This window comes from Alligator mississippiensis, chromosome 2, assembly GCF_030867095.1.
Source record: "Alligator mississippiensis isolate rAllMis1 chromosome 2, rAllMis1, whole genome shotgun sequence".
In the NCBI taxonomy this organism is placed as follows: Eukaryota; Metazoa; Chordata; order Crocodylia; family Alligatoridae; genus Alligator; species Alligator mississippiensis.
This window is the reverse complement of record NC_081825.1, coordinates 155,712,713-155,735,608: the sequence shown is the minus strand read 5'-3', so window position 1 is coordinate 155,735,608 and position 22,896 is coordinate 155,712,713. Positions and strand designations below refer to the sequence as shown.

Sequence of the window (22,896 nt, the reverse complement as noted above, 5' to 3'; positions counted from 1 at the left end):
TTGAGAATAAGAAATTTCCCCTGACTGTTTCTGTGCTATGAGATAACACAGGAAATACATGGGGAAAGCTCCTTGTCCTCTCATCTTCAAGATCGAATTACTCAATCACCTTTGCTGATTTCACTGCAATTTTTAAAAGACTTATCTCTGAACAAGTACATACAAAATCATACCAAATTTAGAAATTAATTTAATGAAGATACAATTTCCTGATCAGAAGCTGGAGCAAAGTATTAACTATGGGTATACACCAACCAGTTACATCATAACTAAAACATTTGCGTTTTCTTTGGTTTGGTTTTTTTTTTTTTTTTTTTTTTTTTTTTTTTTTTTTTTTTTTTTTTTTTTTTTTTTTTTTTTTTTTTTTTTTACACACAAGTAAAATGTTTGGCATCAGCTATACTATGAACAGCTTACACACATACTATACAAAGCTTTCTGAAGATGCTTCAGAGTAGTACATTCACCAGAGAAAGACACATTTTTTTAAAGGATCATAAACAGAGTCATAATATATTTTAAACCCAAGGTAATGTGAAGCACAAGAATAAACAGAGAATTAGGAATGCAATTCTCATTTTAAAAAATACATCAAGTTTTAATGCAAAACCAATAAAGGTATACATAAACTGTCTTGTTGTGCTAAAGTCATCTTATAGAAATTGATGTGCATTATCAATACAGTCTCATAATCAATCATATACTGAAACATTTTTTATAGTCTGCAATAGGAGCATTATAATTACTAGCAATATGAATCACAGTAATTCTCTAAAACTAAAGTACTACTTATGCAAACTAGTACATATTGTACACAGATCAATTACATATTTATATGGTTTGGTGCTTCAGACTCCAACGAGTAAAATCAAAATATGCTTATTTGTTTCTGTTGCAAACTGATCTGTAAAATCAAAGTATTATTGTTCCCTCTCAGGCTAATAGGTTTCATTACAAGATGTGGTACAGAAGCCAGAGTCTGGTGAAAGATGGATTATCAAAATGTGGTAGGTTTCAAATCAGACCTGAGCTCTCAGACTACAATAAAAAGGGAAAACATCAAATAGAGGAAATAGTGAAGAGATGGATAATAAAACAGTTCAAGAAAATGGAAAGAAGTAAATAATTTCTAATGGTGAGAAATACAGAAGATTGCATGACAATGGCAAAGTTTTTTTTTTTTTTGTTTTGTATCCAGGCAGGCTTAAAATTAAGTTGAAGGCATTCTGAAACTCTTGTACAGTTTGGTATAGGTATGATCAGTACTTCAGGAAAACAGAATAAGAGATCTGTCTTAAAAAGCATCAAAATGTTAGAAGACTTTAAGGATATTCCATTTAGCGACATGAAAATGTAGACATCTGTTATTAGAGTCAAACCATATCATAAAGTGTATTGTCTTTGGGTAAAGTGACACATTATGCTTAGACCATGCTAAGGGCACTTAAAATGTGAATGTCAACATGTTAAAACTTGTTAACTTGTACTAAGTGCCTTCTGAGCATCTCAGTTATATCAGTACAGAGGGTTAACTCTGTGCTGTGCTACCCAGTTTGGACTTGGGTTTTGTTACACATTATACTTTAAGCTTCTCAAATATTGATTGGTGTTAGTGTTAGCTCAAGTTCAGAGTAGTTACATATTTAGTCTAAAAATCTCTGAATGTCCCTGACCTGCACAGCTGTACTTTGTCATGAGAAGGGTGGTGAGCAGAGGTCTGACTAGAAGCTACAACTATGAAGTGCTACTAGAGTGCTGGCAAGTCAAACAAGATTCTATCCATGGTGTAAGTAGGGATGAGCATAAGGCTGGAGGGAGGCATTTTAATGATGAGGACTAGGCACTGAAATGGGAGGTGGAGAGGCAATGGGTGGGAATGGCAGCTGAGGACTTGGCCATGAAATGATGGAAGTCAGCCACTGACGCCCCTAAAGCAGGGTTTCCCACAGTTTTTATGCTGTGGCCCGGCAAAACCGTGGCCCGGAAGCGGCCACAGCCTGGCAAACTGCAGCCCAGCAGTCACAGCCGACCACGGCCAGAATGTCCGTCTGGAAGACAGGTAAGGATAACCCCATCCCCTGGGCAGTGGGGTGGGCCAAACCCTGCATTGGTGTGGGCCCTGCAGAAGGAGCCGTGGCCTCTCTGCTTGGCTCTGGGGGGCTGTGGTGTGTCAGTCCATGGCCACTTGTGGTCCAGCAGCTGACTGTGCTGCAGACCAGCAGCCAACCTGCCACAGCCTGGCACTGGGCCATGGCCCTGCCCTAAAGGATAAAATAAAAAGAACTAAAAGTAGATGGGTGCTTAACACTAGTTTATACATCTTAATGTGCAACTGCAGTCTGCTTCACAGAGATAAAACGAGTCATTTGCAGTCCTTCAGCATTCCAGGATGCACTGATTCCTGTGACCCTGCCACCCATCCATCCAGAACAGGGACAGAGCCCAGGTGCCTGGGCTCCTAGCCATGATGCTGCTCACCAGCCCTCTAGTGACAAGTCAGAGCTGTACAAGCAAGAAACACTATTAAACATTAATGTGTAACAGCTCACAGTGGGCACATCTACATGAGATATTTACGGCAGAGCTGACTAATTAGCTCCATATTAAAGTCTGCACATCTACACATGCAACCCTATTAGACCACAGGAAAATAATGAACTCTGCCATAGGTTAGTACTTGTAAATACAAGTAGTATCCTGTGGCCAAGCTCTTTACTGAGCAGCAATGCATGTGTACATACTGACAGGGCTGGCTGGGGCATGAGGGGGCTTCAGTGAGGGGGCTGCCAGCCAGCTAGCCCCACACTGAAGCATCCTTGTGCCCCAACCAGCCCACCTGCAGCATGTTGAGCCAAGCTGGAGAAGCCCCAGGTTGGCAAGCTGCCACCCAGGGGTGCTCTGACCTGCCTCAACATGCTGTGTCACTTCACCCAAAGACAATACACTTTATGATATGGTTTGACTCTAATGACAGATGTCTACATTTTAATGTCTCTAAATGTAATATCCTTAAAGTCTTCTAAAGTCTACCTAAGTCTATCTAAGTACATCTATACATGTAAACACAGTAACCAGGAGGAATAAATCCCAGTGCAATATACACTGGAATGTATTGCTTTGCATTCATTTCACATGTAGATGCACCCAGTGGCCACATCTACCCAAGATGCTGACTGCACAGTTGTTACTTTGCAGTCATTTAGTACTTGTATACTCAAGTACTAAATGCCTGAGCAGTACCTGGTGTTTCTGCGCAGTAGCATACCTGCATGGCTTCTTGGCGATGCTGACTGTGCAGTAGCTCATTACTACTGTGCAGTAGTGTGGTATCATGATTCATGCCCCGTAATGCTACTGCGCAGTAAACATCTTGTGTAGCTGCAGCCAGTGTGGTCTTATTTTCACATTGCTTAACATTGCATAGATTTAGTATGGTCTAAGTGTAACATGTAGCTTCACCCTTCAACATCCCTTTTGCAACAAAAAGGCTCCAATTTAAACCTACTCAGAAGGTGCTGAAGGTGTTTTTAATGAAAGGGCTTTCTTTTATCAGCATTCAAAAACATTCATATTTAAAACCAAAGAAACAAAAATTTCCATTATAGTGAGGAAATGTTCTAAAGAAGACATAGGTTCCTTTCATGTAGCAAACATTTCCACTGAGGATTGATGTAACCTATTTGAACCTATTTGGTGTAACTTTTTGAATGAATTAGGTTGCAAGCCCCTTTTGAGAGGTATAGTTTCATTTGTGGGTATCTTTATACAAACCTCTACATAATAATTGCCTGCCACCCTTATGTAAATAGCAATTTGGATTATGCACAGCACAGCTGGGTCATTTAATGGCATAAATGATTACTAATGTAAGAAGCCAGTTAAGTGCAAATTTTATTGCTATTAAAAGAGTAATAATTAATCTGGCAATGCTGAAACACTGCTTCCTAATCATACTCAGAAGGCCAAGAGCCACCTCTCCAATGACTGGGAAGAGTAAAGGAGAATGGTTTTGCTAAAGACTTTATTTAAGAATTAGGTAAGCTTAGAAGTACCATGTTGAGAACAGGAAAACTTCTACATAGAAAGCAAGGCTTTTTTTTCAAGACCTAGATACATTAAATTATATCTCAGAGGATCCACTGAAATGTTAAGAAGTTAACATTCTCATTTTAAAGATGCACATATGTGGCCTGCAAGGGGTTACCATGTGACCCCTTGGGCTCCCATCCAGCTGCCACTGCCCTTATCACTGTGGCTGCAGCAGGAGATAGAGTCTGGGGACTCCCCTTCCCTCGTCAGCTTCTGTTGCATGCCCCCACTCCAGGAAATGGGGTGGGGTAGAATGGCATAGCCCACAGTGCCAGGGAAACTGGTATCTTGGAGCACCCGTACAACACCTGCCTGCCCATTCACATGCAAAGTGCAGTAAGGGGTGGAGCGGGGGGGAGGGGCATAACCATGCACAGGCCATGACCCCTTCTGGTGTGGCTCCTGCTGCTGTGGTCCATGGGTTGTGTGGCCCTGCCACTTAGAAGCTGACCCTGTCCCAAGCAGTTCTACCATAATAACAGGGACATAGAAATACACTGCATATGAATTAAAGATACACTATATTCATGAACTTGTGACATTATTGAGAACCCCTGAACACGGTAAGCCAACTAAGGAAAATGACCAAGAAACTCAGTCTCTGCTGTCTGCCTCAACTTTCCAGAGCTCATTACAATTCATCCTGTTAACTACCGCAAGCACTCAAACTTGACAGGAAGAAAAAATAACAAAGATGACAAAACAAAGCAAAGCAGTAGCACATTTCCAGTACAGATGACAAAATCTGGACTTCAACATACATCGTTGAGAGAAAAATTAAAAAGCACTTCCAAGAGATTAGTTTTTTTTTTCTCTTGTAGTGATTTAGAGGATACTGAAATGCGAATTAATTTAATATTAACACTCTCCTAAATAAATGCCAATTTTTTTAAACCACATATTCCTGGAGAGGAAATACATTGCGCAAAGATTTTGTGAGATTTGATTTAAATTTAAGATGCCAGATAGGTATCAATTTACATAGCACGAGACAACTGCTTGTATGAGTTCTTTGGAGTAACCGACTTAAAGGCTTTCTTTGGTTTCACAGGTGCTTAGTAAAAATTTTGCCCACTTGCCCATTTATAAAACTATTTAGATTTACCTGTTTAGGACCTCCAACTCTTAAAAACAAAAATGCTTGCCCCTCTATAAACTGTGTAGTCATCTACCATAGCATCAGTGTTGGAACGACTCTCAAAGATCATCTGGTTCAGTTACATACTAGGGCCCCTTTCAGATGTTAATTTAATGGCAAGATGGGATCTGTTCCTCAGTTTCAACAACTGCATCTGCATGGTAAGGCAATGAAGTCTAGTGGGTGTGTAGGTAGTAAGCCTCCCAGGAAGTGGGGGAGAGGGAAGAAGGGATAGGCCCCTGCCAGGAACCTTGACACCCACTTACCCAGAAGCCTGTTTTTGGCATTGGGATTGGGTTGTCCTGGTCCTGATGCCAGCCATGATCCTGATACCAATGCTGACAACCAGTTGATTCTCAGCATCAGGATGGGGGCATGCCATACAATTTATGGTGCCATACAAACCATCCACAAAGATGTTCCCACATTTTTTGTGGAATATTTTTGTGGCTGGTTAGCCATTATTGTGCTATACATTGACTGGACATATACTGGATTAATGACTAATTACTAATTTTAATTAATTAATTTTAATTACTAATTTTCACAGTAAGGTACTTCATACCTCTCCAGGGGTGGATTCACTCTTAATGGAGTAATTTTTATTAAGTTTTTCACAGAGATGTGCACAGAAGAGACTGTAATTTAAATAGCCATCGTTTATTGCTTGTGTTCTGGTCAGATTTCATTTTTCTTTACTGAAATTGTTTTTCATTACAGGTCTTAGATTATATTCCATCTAAACTTTTGGACACATTTTATAAAAAAAAAAATGCGTGCATCTGATATTGACCAAAATGTTTTTGTTTCTTCTTTTCTAATATGTAATAATTTGTTACATTCTCAAGTGATTTTTTATCTTAAGAATTTGTTGCTGAGCTTCTGGAAGCATTGTTCTTAGGAACACTTGATTTCAATCAATCGTATTTAATTTTTTTTACAAACTGCTTTGAATTAATAGCTTGGTAAGCCTAAATTTTTCAGGACTTAAATAACTATACTTCTGTGTATAGCGTATTGATTTCAAAAGGTGTTGAACAACCAGCTGTATTCACTGAGGTTAGCTGGAGGTCTTCGGTACTTCACATACGTGAAAAATTAAGGTGCTTCTTCATTCATATAGGTATATGATACAGAAGCAAAACCTTGGGCACCTAGAGTAAGAATTTCAGAAGCCAATCAGTCTTCGGGATTCTCAAAAAATTTACCCCAGTCATTAAAATGATAACCATTAGGCTTTAAGTACTATTCTTATGGCATTACTACCTAAATAATGAAAATCAAGTTATTTTTTCTTGATTTAACTTCAAAGCACATTTATAGATATCTGTTTTCTCATCAGCAGTCTAAACTTTTACCACATTGTCAATAGCATTGTAACCAAAATCAATCATATTCCCCAAACTGTACTGAAACAACAACACTAGCAAAATAAAGAAAACAGCAATATGATGGATCCAGATAGGGGCACTCACATACCATACTGCTTCTCCAAGTGCATGCAATTTCACAGCAGAATATAAATGTATCAACAAAGAGGGAGAAAGAACAAGAAAGAAGTCTGTTGGTGTTCTGCAGCTGCCAGTACTATGCCACCAGAGTGCAGACACATCTTTGTGCTTCTAGTAGCACTTGGTGTCTCCACTGCTGTCAAAGTGTAAAGCATGTGTTGGAAAGGCATCGTAGAGGGGTTTGCAGGACTCCAATCCAGTGCATCTTGGGATGAATGTGAAAAGCATTATTGATGCTCAGGCTTGTGAGAGATTTGTGTAGGCGTTATCTTTTACCCACAGCATATTTTTTCTATGCACTTTGGCTCGTTTGTATCTGTGCCGATCATTTTTCAAATGCTTTCAGTCAGCTACATTTGTCTTCCTTGTTCCTACCTTGGATTCCGAATGGCTCTAACGTGTTCAAAGTCTTCCTCATCGTGATCTGTGCCACCCTTGCTCTGTGGCAATCGGACATGAGGAGGACAGCATTCTGCCTGTGCTGAAATGGATGGTGACTGCACTGTGGAAGCTGGCCATCATAAACTACTACTGCTCAGTAAGGAAATATTTCAGCCATGGGAATCAAAATAGGGTGATGTCATGATTAAAATGTTAAAAAGTCATTCTGCACAAAGTTGTGAGTCTAGGCAATGTCAACTATATAATCCAGGTCTTCCAGGCAAAGGGATTTATAAACTGTCATGTGGCTACTGATGGCACTCATACACCACCTATTTTGCACCCCACACCCATTTGAGTACAACATGAAAGGGTACATCCTTATGATGATGTAGACCCTGCTAGATTACAAGGGCTGCCCCACAGATGTTAATGTTGACTGTTTGGAAAAGGAGCATGATGCTCATGTGTTCAAGCACCAGGCCTCCTTAACTAGCTCTGCATAGTATCATTCATTTCCCATCTGTTACATCAAATAAGGGTGTTGACTTGCCCCTTGTAATCATGTGGAATCCAACTTATCCCCTTCTTGGCACAACTGATGAAGTCATATACCAGCCACTTGGACAGTTTCAAGAAAAGTTCAGCTACCACCCCAAGGAGAGGTTCTATATTTTCTTCCACATTTTCTTATATGCTATAGCTATGAAAGTTTAAGCTCCTATCTCTAGCAAGGAAAATGAACAATGGATTCCTCCATTCCTTGCTACTACATCTGACATTAAAAAAAATTGGGAGTAACAACAAATCAGAAGAAACTATGAATACTTAGCAGATTCCTTTACCATGAGCAGCCTCCTGAAGTCTCCAATTCAAAATATATATTCCATATGGTATGCATTTGAAGCTAAAGTGTCAGCAAAACTTGGTAGCAGTATCCATGGCTTTGCCTCACAGTTATTGAACATTATTATGACAGAAGAGAAAAACCCAGGCAATCATAATAAAATCAATAATATTTCACATATAGTCTAAATTCTTGCATCTGCTCCCTGAAGAACTGCATTGATTACAACTATAATGTTTTATGTTTCACAATCCAAAGGACTCAAACTGGCTGGGATTTGCTAGACATGGAACCCCAGAATTAAGATATTATATATATAGATTATAATTAAGAATTCATTTATTATGCTACTTGAACTTTTCTTGCTGTTGAGTTCTTTGACTACTATTGAAGTCCTGTAGTCATTTAAAATATATTTTGGCTAATTATATTTTAAGGAAAAGACAACTATCCTAAAAAAAACTGTGTGTGTGGGTTGGTGGGGGGGGGGGGGAGCATGGGAAAGAGAAGGGGGTGAGAATTATTTTGAAGAATTGTGTAGCTTTTGTCCATAATTATATTACAGAAGGGTCCAGCTGCTATTAATCTATTTGGTCAGGAATTATCTAGATACTGCAACAGAAAAGAGAGCTAATGTTGAAAGCCACTAAACAAAGTTCAAGGACTTCATTTTTATTGTGATGATCATTATCATGTTTCTATTATCAAAACAAGACACATGTAGGCAAACAGAAACATATATTTTAAAATAAATTGCAGTACAACATCAAAATGGACAAACTGAAGAAACTGAAATTTTGGAGTTCTGACTGGGGCATTATACCCACACCATCCAAGTATGTAAGCACCTGGCCAACTTTAACCATTTGAGTAGTTCAATTCACTTCAGTAAGGCTATTCATGCTCTTATAGTTAAAGAAGTATTTAACTGCTTTGATAGACAAGTGCCTTAGAGAAGATGATACATTAGTTTACTGGATTATCTGTTCCAACAATGCTAGAGGCTAGACATTAAAATAGAAAAATATAAATAATTTGTAATTATTAAATAATACATTATACAAAGAGACTCTCATGAACAACAAGCCTAAATTGAATTCATAATGTAAACATAAATCTTTCTGAGGCCTCCCACTACACATTACAGATACTGTGCAATTAACTAGTTAATTGTGCAATTACCTTAAGACCCTCTACACATGCAAAGTAGCTATCACACGATAAAGAGCTGCAACCATTCATAAAGTCAGACCTCGAAAATGTGTATTAACTGTATAGCAGGCTTCTATCAAGCTTTAATTTGCATGTGTAGCAGGATCTTTCTTGGGGCTGGGAGCCCTGTCAGTTGACAGGCTCCTAGCCTCAAGGGTACACTATACCCCGCATGAAACTGCTGGGCCCTAGGGGACTGCAGCAGCTGTGATCCACAAGGCTTGGGGTGCGTGAAACCCCCAGGACCACGTGTGTAGCTGGTACTGAGTCCTGTCAGGTGCAGGACTTGTGGTTCAGCTGTGCATGCCCCCTGAGTCTGGCAGCTCCCTCAGCAAAGGGAACTTCCAGCTGTGGGAGCCCGCTTCTTGCTTGCAGGGGGAGATCAGGATATGGCTCTAATTCACTGAATCTAATTCACAATCCCACAACTACACCTCTAGCCATGCATGTGTGGTGTGGTAGGGGGCGCAATAGTGTGGGTCATTTATTAGACCCAATTGCACCTTTAACTGCATGTGTAGAGGGGGCCTGCTATAATACTGCCAATTCATAGTTAAAAAAGTAAATCTCAAAAAGAACATACACACAAGCCCACTGCTGCCAGAAAATAATTTAACAGCAGCAACAAAAATTGTATGACATGCCACTATACCATGACTGCGGTCACCAGAGAAAAAAGTTATTTTTGGCACAGAAAATCAAGGGTTTACTTGAATTTTCTAACATATTACAACTTCAAGTGTTGTAACAATAAGATTTTAACCTATTAATTCATATATGCTAGCTGAGTTGTCAAAATGCACCTTTCTAACTGGTGAAGACAAGACAAACAAGATATAAGGAATTATGACTAGATTATTCTTTTAGCTGGATTAGATTGTAGAGCCATTTAACCAGAGAATAATTCAACCTCTCTTTTGACAATACATTCTTTGGATGATGCTTCTTTGAACATATGGAAAAAATCATAAAGAAGATGACATGGCAATACCTTTCCAGCTAATATAATAATCCTGTTTATAAAGCAATCATCTTCTGAAGAAGAGACATAAATACAGTGCAACATCCTGATTTACAAAATGTTCTGAATAAACCACTTCACTGTTTAAATTAAAACATGAAATTAAAAAAAAACTGAGAGAGCCAACCCCACATATTAGTTGGTTCAGCAAACAAGGTAGTCATTGGCTCTGACAAAGTGAGTGAAGAATTACTGATTTGTCAAGCAGAATCCAATGTTTATTTTTTTAAATAATTTCAATGGATAATATCAACATTTATTTATAAGTATTCATCACAATTTTTATCCATTTAAATTTTCAGGATTGAGCTAAATTAGAGGGGCGGGGGGCAGATCATTTATTTATTAATGACAAAACATAACTACTGCTGCCAGCCAAGCATGAGAGCTGCTATTAGTCCTAGCTCTGCTCATCCATAGTTCCCTCATCTGCTTTGCCATTTCCTTCTCATTTGCTCCCAATCCCCTGAGGTTTCTAGGAATTGCAGTCCAAACTACATTCAGCAGAGTTCTGAAGGACTGCTCCCCCTGTCGTCATACACTCCATTAGACATTTTTGTAATGTCTCCTTTTGATTATTAATGATGGAAATATTTTTTGTCGGTCTGTGAGTGTGAGGTGAAATCGATGTTTAGCAACATTTATTGATAAAAATCAAATCCTGCCCAGCATAATTACTACCAAAGGCCCTCCATGCTCAGGAATCATGACCAACGGTGAACTCAGGATACTTCTCAGACCCCAGAAAAATGCATTATAGCTGTCATTTCCTTCTTAACTGCAAAACGGTCAAAGAAATTCAAAATTATTCAATACATAGAATCACAGAATAATAGAATCATAGAAGTAGGGTCAGAAGGGACCTTGCAGATCTTCAGGTCTGACCCCCTGCCTGGGCAAGAAGAAAACTGGGATCAAATGACCCCAGCCAGGTAGGCATCAAGCCTCTTCTTAAAGACCCCCAGGGTAGCAGCCAGCACCACTTCCCTTGGAAGTTGGTTCCAGATCCTAGCCACCCTAACTGTGAAGTAGTTCTTACGGATGTCTAATCTAAACCTACTCTCCAACAACTTGTGGCCGTTATTCCTTGTTATCCCGGGGGGCGCTAGGGGAAACAAGGTCTCCCCCAAACCCTTCTGGTCTCTTCTAGTGAGTTTATAAATGGTCACCAGGTCCCCCCTCAGACTTCTCTTGTGAAGGCTGAACAGGTTCAGGTCCCATATCCTCTTGCTGTAGGGTCTGCCCTGCAGTCCCCGGATCATGCAGGTGGCCCTCCTCTGGACCCTCTCAATGCTGTCCACATCCTTCTTGAAGTGGGATGCCCAGAACTGGACACAGTACTCCAGCTGTGGCCTGACCATTGTCGCGTAGAGGGGGAGGATCACCTCCTTGGACCTACTTGAAATGCACCTGTGGATGCACGATAAGGTCCGGTTAGCCCTGCCAACTGTGACCTCGCGTTGTCGGCCCATGTTCATCTTGGAGTCAATAATGACTCCAAGATCCTTTTCTGCCTCCGTGCTCTCAAGAAGGGAGTTTCCCATCTTATAAGTGTGCTGCTGGTTACTACTGCCCAAGTGCAGCACCCTGCACTTGTCAGTATTGAAACACATCCTGCTTTTGTTAGCCCACCCTTGCAACCTATCCAGGTCTTTCTGCAGTCTCTCCCTCCCTGCTAATGTGTCCACCTCTCCCCATATTTTTGTATCATCAGCAAATTTGAACAGGTTGCTTTTCACCCCATCATCCAAATCGCTGATAAAGAAATTGAAAAGCACGGGCCCAAGGACCGAGCCCTGGGGGACTCCGCTGCCCACTTCCCCCCAGGTCGAATATGACCCGTCCACCACCACCCTCTGAATATGACCCTTCAGCCAATCCACAATCCATCTGACTGTGTAGGCATCGATGCCACAGTCACCTAGTTTTTTAATGAGGATGGGGTGGTTGACAGTGTCAAAGGCCTTGCTGAAGACCAGAAAGACTACATCCACAGCGACACCGGCATCCAATGCTTTTGTGACCTGATCGTAAATGGCAAACAGGTTGGTCTGACATGACCTGCCCTTAATGAAACTGTGCTGGTTGCTCTTGAGCATCATCCCCGATGCTGGCCCATCACAGATGTGCTCCTTGATGATCTTCTCAAAGAGTTTCCCCAGGATTGAGGTAAGACTGATGGACCTATAGTTGCCGGGGTCCTCCCTCCTCCCTTTTTTAAAGATGGGGACCACATTGGCTATCTTCCAATCACCTGGCACCTGGCCCGAGCACCATGAGTGCTTGTAAAGCCATGCCAAGGGCCCTGCAATGACCCCTGCTAGCTCCCTCAACACCCTGGGGTAGAGAGCATCTGAACCTGCTGATTGAACATGTCCAGCCCCTCCAGCAGCACTCTAACCCAGTCCTCCTCAACCTTAGGTTTTGAGGCATTCCCCTTGAGTCCATCTTGAATCACTGTAGGGGAGTCCCTGTCCCTGCACAAGAAAATGGAGGTGAAGAATTTGTTAAAGATGTCTGCCTTCTCCTCTGGCGCAACCACCAGATTGCCCAGCTCATCTTGCAGGGGCCCCACATTTCCCAGCGCCTTCTTCATCCTCCCTATATATTAGAAAAAGAACTTTTTATTATCTTTGATCTTGGACACTAGTCCTAGCTCTATGTCCGCCTTAGCTTTCCTAACAGCCCCCCTACAGGCCTGAGCAGTGGAGGTATACTCTTCTTTGGAGATCAGCCCACCTTTCCACCAGGTGTATGCTGCCTTTTTGGCAACCAGGCATTCCCAGACATCCTTGGTGAGCCACGGAGGCTTTCGGGCACTCTTGCCCCCCATTGCTTCTAGTTGGGATCGTCACCTCTTGGTCCCTGAGAATCGTCTCCTTAAGGAACAACCACTCATCTTGGGCACTGAGTTCCCCTGACCTCGAGAACCCCAGTGCCTCTCCCACCAATCTCCTCAACTCGTTGAAGCTGGCCCTCTTGAAGTCTAGGGCTACCGCCTTGCTGCAGGCCCTTGATACTTTGCGCTGGATGATGGATTCCAGCAAGTGATGATCACTATCACCCAGGTGGTCAAGGACCTGAAGCCCCCTTACCAGATCATCGCCTGTGGCCAGGACCAGGTCCAACAGGGCATTTCCTCTGGTGGGACTGTGCACCTCCTGGGTTAAGTGGAGGTCCTCTATCTCAGCCAGGAATCCCTCCTGGATCGGTCTGACCTGGCTGACTGCTCCTCCCAGTAGATGCCCGGGTAATTTAGATCACCCATGACAACTACATCCCTTGCCTTAAGTGCCTCTGCAAGCTGGCCCGAAAATTCCCGGTTCAGCTCCTCCCCTTGGTTGGGGGGTCTGTAGTAGACCCCCACCGTTACATCCCTCTCCCCACGACTCCCTTGTATCTTGACTCAAAGCACTTCAGCTTGCCCCTCCTCCGACCCCATTTTGCTAGCAGAGGATGTGAATTGCTCTTTGACATAGAGCGCCACAAATACAAAGCCATTATCTCAAACAGCCTTGATAACCCCTGGGACAAACTAAAAGGGCTTGAAGTGTCTTTTAAAATTCACCTTCTGGCTGTCTAGGCATCTGTATATTTGCCTTGAAAGGAAACAAATACACCCCCTTCTGAAACTTGAAAAACTTCATTTAGATTTTAGAATTCTTTTTAAAACTCAACAGGAATGCTCTAAAACTAAAATAATAGGTCATTACAATTTCCAAATCTGGGTGCCTAAATTTAGTCTCTTAGCTCCATATTTGGACACTTAACTAAAGGTGGCTTCATTCTCAGAGGTTCAGGTCAGTTGAGGCAGCTAAGTGAATTCCAGGAAGAGTTGGCTGCCATCACCCAATGTACAAGCGACTGATGTATGCACTACAGTAGTCAGATCATTATCAGAAAATGAACCGTGTCATCCCACTCACCGGAGAAGGTAAGTACATTCCTAACAACTGCTATTTGCTTTTCCTAGAGCAGTAATGAGTTATTTTCATGATCTCAAGGCTGCCCAGTAGCTTAATTGTTGGGCCACATGCCCTCACAATGAGAATGAGGTAATGGCACTCTTCAACATGTGTATCTCTTCTAATTAGCACTGTTTTTACCTTTCGTTGTTCCCACTCCTGGGGAATGGCATAGCACAAGCATTTTCTTTTCTAACTTTCCTTTTACTTGTTTTCCCTTTCAATTGCCTATTTTTACTCTACTCCATTCCTTCAAAAATAGCATGACTGCTGATCAAGCAACACTAACTCTAGAAACTGCTCTGCAATATGAGTAGATTAAATAGCTTTAGTTAGTGCTTGTCATGAACCAAGTTGTGGGCAGACTGCTTACAGATCAGCACAAGGTAAGGATGGATGGCCAGAGCAATAGCCAGGTCAAAGCTAAGAGGTTGGGGTCTGAGACAAAGCTGAGTTAACAGGCAGTGGGCCAAGTCAGGAGCCAAGCTGGGTCAATAACAAGAGAAGAGAAGGCTGAGGGGGGACCTTGTGGCTGTCTATAAACTCACTAGGGGGGACCAGAAGGGTTTGGGGGAGACCTTGTTTCCCCTAGCGCCCCCCGGGATAACAAGGAATAACGGCCACAAGTTGTTGGAAAGTAGGTTTAGATTAGACATCCGTAACAACTACTTCACAGTCAGGGCAGCTAGGATCTGGAACCAACTTCCAAGGGAAGTGGTGCTGGCTGCTACCCTGGGGGTCTTTAAGAAGCGGCTCAATGCCTACCTGGCTGGGGTCATTTGAGCCCAGTTTTCCTCCTGCCCAGGCAGGGGGTCGGACTTGAAGATCTACAAGGTCCCTTCCTACCCTACTTCTATGATTCTATGAATACCTAAAGTCTGAGACAGAACAAGTTGCAAGCCAGAGGTGGTTGTCAGAGTCAAGGCCAGGGTGGCAACAGCACATCAAGCCATGGGTCAGGAGACAAGGACACAGGAAGCAGCAGAGAAGTCTGGAAGCAACAAGAACCTTAGCTAGCTGTTGCCTGTGCAAGTGTTATAGAGATGGGAAGAACTAATCTGGGAGCCCTGGCCAATCACCGGCCAGCAGTGGAAGCCCTTCCCAAAGTGTAGCCCCCCTGCCTCTTATTGCTCCATCTTTATTAATCAGCTGTGACCCTGGTGGAGGGCTACATTGGTGCTTGCTCCCTGAGCCTCAACATTGGGAATTTAGGACCAGGTCCTGCCAGTGCTCTAACTTAGCATCAACGAGGCATTCTAATTAGTGAGCAATTTAGGGCCTTTAAGCTTTTCACATTGTATTTTAAGCTTCTCAAATGTTGGTTGGTGTTAGTGTTCATGTTAGTTCAAGTTTAGAGTAATACACATCCAGGCTGAAAGCCTTCTCTGACTTTCCCTGACCTATACAGCTGTTACTTGGCACTAGAGGGCTGTCGAGCAGGGACCTGACTAGGAACTACAGCTGTGCATTTTCTACACAGGAGGATGGGGGGAGGGAACAGTGCACCTCTGGATGCTGGAGAACTGAAACTTGGGCACTTTATCTCTGGGGAGTGGCCACACATTTATGGGACAAAAGCTAGGTGACATGGATTAAAGAGAAACCTGCCCTGGAGTGGCATAACTTTGAGATGCCTAACAGGTGCTTAAAACTATTTTACACACCTTGATATATGGACAGTCCAAGGGTTAAGAGCTTTCTGAGCTGCCTAAAATTAGTGAGTAACAAAGCCCTTAGTCATTGATCCGCCTAAAATTAGTGTGTAACAAAGCCCTTAGTCATTGATCCTTAAGGCTTTTTATAGTGCACAGCAGTAACAACAAATGTAAACAATACCTATACATATGCATGCAGTTAAGGTTAAGTCCTTAGCACAATCTTTCACATTTAGTGTCATTTTGTTCTCATTCATAGATGTTAGGGTCGGAAGGGACCTCAATAGATCATCGAGTCCGACCCCCTGCATAGGCAGGAAAGAGTGCTGGGTCTAGATGACCCCAGCTAGATGCATATCCAACCTCCATTTGAGAGAAATTTGCTCAGTTCTATCTAAGGCGCTAACCTGTGTTCCCTACTGCTCTATCCCCCATACAGTAGTTCTCAAACTGTAGTCCATGAAGCCATAGTAAGTGGTCTATGGATTGTGAACAGGCCACATACATCATTATTAAGCTTTCAGCTGAAAGTTTGATTATCCAGATGCATAGCGGTTCACAAGAATTTTTGTGGGTTAGCAATAGATCATTGAAAAGTTTGGGTACCACTGTTCTTCTTATCCCTGGCTCAACCCTGAATGCCATGGAGACATGTTCCCTTGTTAGGACTTTCCTCCTTTAGAGAAGAGTGATTTATATTAGGACCCAGTGTCACAGTGTGGTGAAAAATCAACTGGGGGAAAAGGAGATGACAGAACCAGTGAAGTTAAAGGGAAAAAGGGAACAGGAAAAGTACAAGGAGAAAACATGGAGGGAAAGGGAAGTGATAACAGAGATGTGAGTGGAGGAGAAGGCATTAATGCTAGCTTCAAGGCAGTAAATAATTCTGAAAAGGAGTTGGAAAGAAGGAACATCTTATACACCAAAAGGAATGAGTTAAGACCTATTTGAAACTAGGTTTATCTTCTAAGACAAATGCTAAAATAAATAGCAAACAAGTTTTCCTTCTGCAGTACTTTTTTTCTGAAGTGCAAAACAAAAGCGTTACTCCTCTGAGTAGTCACCTTCCTTTTGTTCATTTGTTTGTTGGCTGTTTTTCTAGAGGAATAGCAACTTTTATTTAAAAGTTATAGATAAAATTACCCCACTAAAAAGTAAATGTCAAAGAATACATGCCTAAATGTCAAATGCCAACAGACAAATGTCATAAATGCTCCAGAATTTTCTATTAAAAAATATCCATTGCTGCACATGTTCCAAATAAAGTGTAATAAGTAAAACCAACAGTTGTTCATCTTATTTGGAAGAGTCATGCCTTATGACTTTTGCCACTGATTGATCGAGTATCTGGCAATGGCCTGCCCCTGTTACTCCAAGTGGAGCCCTTGGCAGCCTGTTATGCATAACCCATCTGCTGTCTGTAAGGGGTTTAGACAGAATGAGAATAATTATGGTGGACCACAATACTCACCAGTCTCAACTACCTAATGAACTCTCTGGGGAATAAAAACGTATGAAAAGATTGTTTTACTGCCTGATGCTTCAGGGACAGTATTTCCTACAAAAGTTCAAGGAAATGTCAATTGGGATTATACCCCAAAGGATGAGGTATTTATATTATTTTAAAATATTTATTCCATCAAAGGTAGCAGAAACAAGAACATCCACGTTTTCCAGTATTTTGCTGTCTTTTTAATCCTCTGCCCTTGTCCTAAATGGAATCTTTGGACAATGAGTTTCACAACTAATTATGCCTTGTGTAAAAAGACTGCTTCTTTGACCAGCTTTAAATTTATTTCCTCTCAATGTCAGTGAATGTCTCCTTGTCCTATGACCATGGGAAAGAGTAAATGGGAGTGCCTGAAGAGCATCTCTGCACTATTCATTATTTTGTATACCTCTATCACGTCCATTCTTATTAGTCTTTTCTCCAAGTTTAAAAACACAGCAAGCTTTTCAATTTCTCTGCACATAGAAGACTTTTCATGCCTCTATTCATTTCTACTGCCTTTTTCTGGGCCCTTGCTAGTTCTGTTTTATTTACTTACTTTGAGACAAGGGGACCAGAATTAAACATGGTATTGAAGCATTCAAGTAGTTATGCCCACAGTCAAAAAACAGTCAAAGCTGATCAATTAAATAAAATGAAGATAAATAGATGTTCTGAGGGAACACAAATTTGGTGTTCTAAAAATTAAATAGTTCTTAAAGGACACAGAACAAAAGCTAAAGTACATTGAAACAGATTCAATTTATTGTTGGGAGAAGAAGGATGGATCAACATTTGGGCCCCCAAAACCTTTGTCCGGAATGCATCCAGAGATCAACAAAGATTGTTTAGGTTTATGCCACATGACATGTTCACTGTACAACGTAACATAAAAATATATACCGTATATTAGGTTACCAGAAATATACAATGCCACCACATGAATTAAATGCCAATCCACCTGATGAAATATGCAGCAAAGAAACAAATACGCAGTTGTATTTCAGGACTGTGGAGATATTTTGTTGCCTACCTCTATCTATATCTCTTTCTCTTAGGCACACAAACTGTACTTTTCAGGTATGTACATTCGTATACAATATACTTTAGTGTGCAGGCATCATCATAGGTAACCAGAATTATGTACACTAAAATTAAAATTTCATCTTTCTCTTTTTTGCTTTAAGTTAACTACTTCACATATGAAAAGCAATGAGGTAACTCAACACAAGGAGTTCTGAAATCTGTTTTCTGTTTTGATTTTAGCTGAGAAGTACTGTATAGTTCTTACTACTGAAATTGCTCCAGATCACTCTGAAGAAACAGCTGCCTAAAAATGAACACTGATATTATTTCAACCAGAAATTTACCTCCATCTTTCATACCATCTTCAGTTACCTTAGAATTTTCTCAACAGAAAACATGGCAAAATCTGAGCGTTGAGATAAGTTATTTCTCTTAGGGACTGAAGCAATTCTGAAAAAAAATCTGAGTCATGGTATTTCATGAAATACCCTTCTGTCTTGAACTCATAGTACCTCACATGAAATCTCTAGCATGAAAGCCCATTTCTACTAAAACAGGTTCTACTTATCACTTGAAAAACAGAGATGCTGAAATTCTGTAATATTTCATTTTTCAGTAGGTTTTTTTCTTTTCTCGCTGTACCTAGGAATTCTATTAATCTAACAGTTGGAGCATCTCTTTCAGACCTTAAACATTTTGCCAGTGTAAAACTGGCTACTCTGCATGCATTTCAATGTAAAATTTACTGCTTTGGAAATGCAGTTGTAGCTGTTACAAAGTAACAGGCTTCACTGGTCTTTTGGGAAGGTCTACCAGCAGGTTAGCATGTTCTGTATTATTAAATCGGACTTCTCTATTAAACATTAGCTACTTTAAGGCTTCTTTTACACATAAGGTCAGAAGGGTAGCTGGAAGTTAAGGACCTTTCTTTCACTTCTTTACTTTTACTGAAGCAAAACAGCTTGTTTTATGATTTGCAATCAAATTCTTGGCTGTTTGGACGGAACACAAAAACAATCTATATTATATAAAAAATTAATTTGTGATTTAGTATGCTTGGTCTCACCTTGCGGATGCCTCGGCCAACATCTTCTCCATAATTGGTCCCCAAAATTTCAAAGTGAACATTGGGATTCCCTCCATTTTCTGCAAATTCCAGTTCTCCAGTCAAACCATTCACTCCTCCCTGATGAGAAAAAATAAGAATTGAAATCTGAAGAATACCCCATTACAGCCATATTCATTAAAGGGGTTTATGCGCCAGGTATAAAGATATTGACACAACTTGTTCAAGAGGTGGACTTCACAAAATTATTTCCCTGAAAATTTGGGGCTAGTTTATCACTATGTCATTTCAGATTTATGCTTGTGAAATGACTGCCAAAGACCTGGTCTTAGGGAAAATGGCACCCTGAGGGAACTTGTATTTTGGTGCCCCCGTCCAAGTCAGTGATGCTTCTGTGGGCAGAGGTAAGCAGGGGTTCAGGGTGCAGTCCAGCAAGGAGGTGGAGCAGTATGGTGTACCAGGTAGGTGGGCAGGCAGGCACCACTGCTGTGTGGGAACAAGGCAGGCAGCTTGGATCAGATGCTCCCAGCCTGGGTCCCCTGAGAAGTGGTGGGGGGGTGGGGGAGAGGGATGCGGGGCACCGCTCCTCCTGCCTGGGGATTAGGTAGGGCAGGGCAGAGCAGAGGAAGAGTACAGGGCATGGGAAGAGCATGGGCTGCCCACGTGTGTATGTAATATATATGTGCGTGTGCTTGGCGCCCTCTGACCATGGCACCCTGGATGGTCGCCCATGTCACCCACCTCTAAAGCTGGCTCTGATGGCTGAATTCAAAGAAATAACACATCAGTGAACTGTGCACTTGGATATTTATTCAAACATTTCTCAGAGTCTATATAATGAGATTCTATTATTAGAATAGGGTTTCTTCTAAAATTTCTTGCCTAGAATAGGCAATAGTTTCCTAGACATTATTTTTTCCTTGTAAACCTGGCGCACAGTCCTGTCTGTTATACTATACCAAGTCAGCACTATTGCTATAGAAGGCCACACCATGGATGTCACAAAATCATAGAAAATCAGGGTTGGAAGAGACGCCATGTAGTCCAACCCTCTACTCAGAGCAGGATCATCCACCATTACTGCTGGATTTTTACCCCCTTCAGTTTAATTGCACAGCTGCTTATTTCTTACATTCTGGAACATTTTCTAAGTGCAGCCATGCAAGTCTCTAATTATTAGGACTGGTCAGATTGGTTTGCATCAAAATTCAAATCTGGTTCCAACCTGAACCCTGCACTACCAGGCCTGCTGCTGCTGGTCAGGCAGGGGGTGCCTCACCAGGGTGATACAGGGCTCACAGTGGCAAGGAGCTTCCCCACCCCCGCTAGCCTGCCAGGCCAGGTCCTGCCCACCGGGCCATGGAGGCTCTGGGAGGAGTGCAGCAGGGCAGGGAGCCTGAGCCTGAAGCAGACAGCCCTCCCCCCACCCGTCCTGTGCACAGATCTGGGGAGGGTGGACACATGTGCCTCCCATGCACCCCTGGGAGTGCGCGCAGCAGTGAGGAGCTGCCCACAGTCCCATTCTGCTCCCTGCTGGGCCCTGTGGCTGTGCATTCCAGTCCCAGGCCCCAAGCCCATGCACCACCTGGGCAGGGCAGCAGCCCCAACCCCAGCCCTGTCCAACTCCCTCCCTATGGGGGTCTCAATCCCACCCCCCTTTGGACTTACCTGCAGGAGCTGCTCTCCAAGCTGTCTGGCAGCCACGTGCATGTGAGCCTGTGCACGTGCATGTGGCACCCCCTTCCTGACAGCCCTTCTCCTGCTCCCCTCAGCCCCTGGCAGGCTGAAACTCTGCCAGACTGCAGAGAGCTTTTGGCAAAAGTGGAAAATATGCCTGTTTGACTGTTAAAATGAGAAATCTGCATTTTTCTCATTTCAAAGGGAAAATCCAGAGCCGCCCCCCCCCCCAATTTTTCTGTGGTAAATGGAAAACCCACTTCCCTGCATATGATGCAGAGAAGGCTGAAATTTTAATTGCCTTTTTTATTTTGGTTTTCACAAAAAGGGACAGTTCCCAGATGCTGAGTGCAGCAGGAAAGATTGTGAAGGTGGCAAACAGCCTAGAGGAGAAGAAAAACAGGCTAGAGATAACTTAGAGAATTTAGATGCTTTCAAGTTGGCAGGTTGCTGATGACACCAAGTTGGGTGGTGCTGCAGATAATCCAGAGGGTAGGGCTAGAATCCAGAATGGCCTGAATGGGCTGAAGAAATGGGCTGCAATCAGTCAGATAAGATTCAACAAGGACAAGTGCAAAATCCTGCACTTGCAGATGGAATAATTGCATGTGTAAATACAGACTGGGGAATGACTGAGTAGGATGCAGTACTCCAGAGAAAGACCTGGGGGTTGCAACAGACAATAAACCAAATAGGAGAGAATAGTGTTCTCTTGTTTAAAAAAAAGCCTAGAGTATACTGGGTTATATTTACAGAAGCATCGTGAGCAATGAAGGGAAGTTATTCTTCTACTCTGTTCAGTACTGGTGAGGCCTCATCTGGAATTACTTGTCCAGTTTTGGGCCCCACACTTCAAGAAGGATGTGAACAGTTGGGAAAGAGTCCAGATCAGAGTAGCAAAAGTCATTAGGAGCCTGGGAGGCATGATATATGAGGAAAGGCTGAGAGAACTAGTGTTACTTAGTCTGGAGAAGAGAAGGCTTTCAATTGCCCAGGAACAAAAACTGAATTTTCAGTGGCTTAGAACTAGATGTTTTCAAAACAGTAAAAATAAATTCAAGCCTTAAAATCTGATCAAAAGCCATTTTTCTAAACAGCTCTGATGATAAATTTTGGTCATTTTTTTTTACCGTCTCTATTATCTGTACTTTATGGATGGCAAAACACAGCACTGAATTTAAATAACTTAACTAAGGTAGCACAACAAATGGCAGTCAGAAAAATAAACCATATTTCTAGAGTCTTAAACTTGTGACATATACATTCCTTAGTATTGCTCAAACTCAAAACAACATTACAGGTATTCAGAAATAGTGCTGTTTATATATTACATACAAAAAATTGAGACCTTTCAATGTAAACTCAAACACCCCAAACTGAGGAATATGTTTGACCTGAAACTCTCGGTATTTCAACCCCCTAAGTATAAAATGGAGATAATACCACTATTCTAGCCTTACTGTTATATTGTGAAAATTAAGTAATTAATGCTTATGGATCGTTAGATGCTTTAGTGATGCATGCTATAGAAAATCTCATAAGAAAATAACTGTTTTTAGAGAAAAGGCTCAAGTATTTACATCCTGGTGCTGTACCTCTTCAGATGTGACTTCAAGAACTGTACTCAACCCAGCTTCCCTGTCAGACTGACAGCATCCTAACCTTCTTCTCTCTGCTATATGACTAACTCCTCAGCTCCTCATGCTGAGCCCTGGAGCGAAGTACCACTCCTGTTTCCTCTAAGCTATGCTTTGACAATGCTATAATCTCTCCAGATCCTCCTGCTGGATTGTGACAGCTCATATTTAACATTCTTATA

General features: G+C 41.8%; 1 protein-coding gene across 5 annotated transcripts in view; it reads right to left on the bottom strand.

Moving 5' to 3' along the window:
- Positions 1-22,896, bottom strand: part of GRID2 (glutamate ionotropic receptor delta type subunit 2) — a 1,388,363-nt gene that overhangs the window by 407,403 nt on the left and 958,064 nt on the right. For all 5 annotated transcript variants that reach the window (XM_019488092.2, XM_019488089.2, XM_019488090.2 and 2 more), the window contains one exon: positions 19,401-19,520. In XM_019488092.2, coding sequence (XP_019343637.1) covers positions 19,401-19,520 — 120 coding nt within the window. The remainder of the gene's footprint in view (positions 1-19,400; positions 19,521-22,896) is intronic.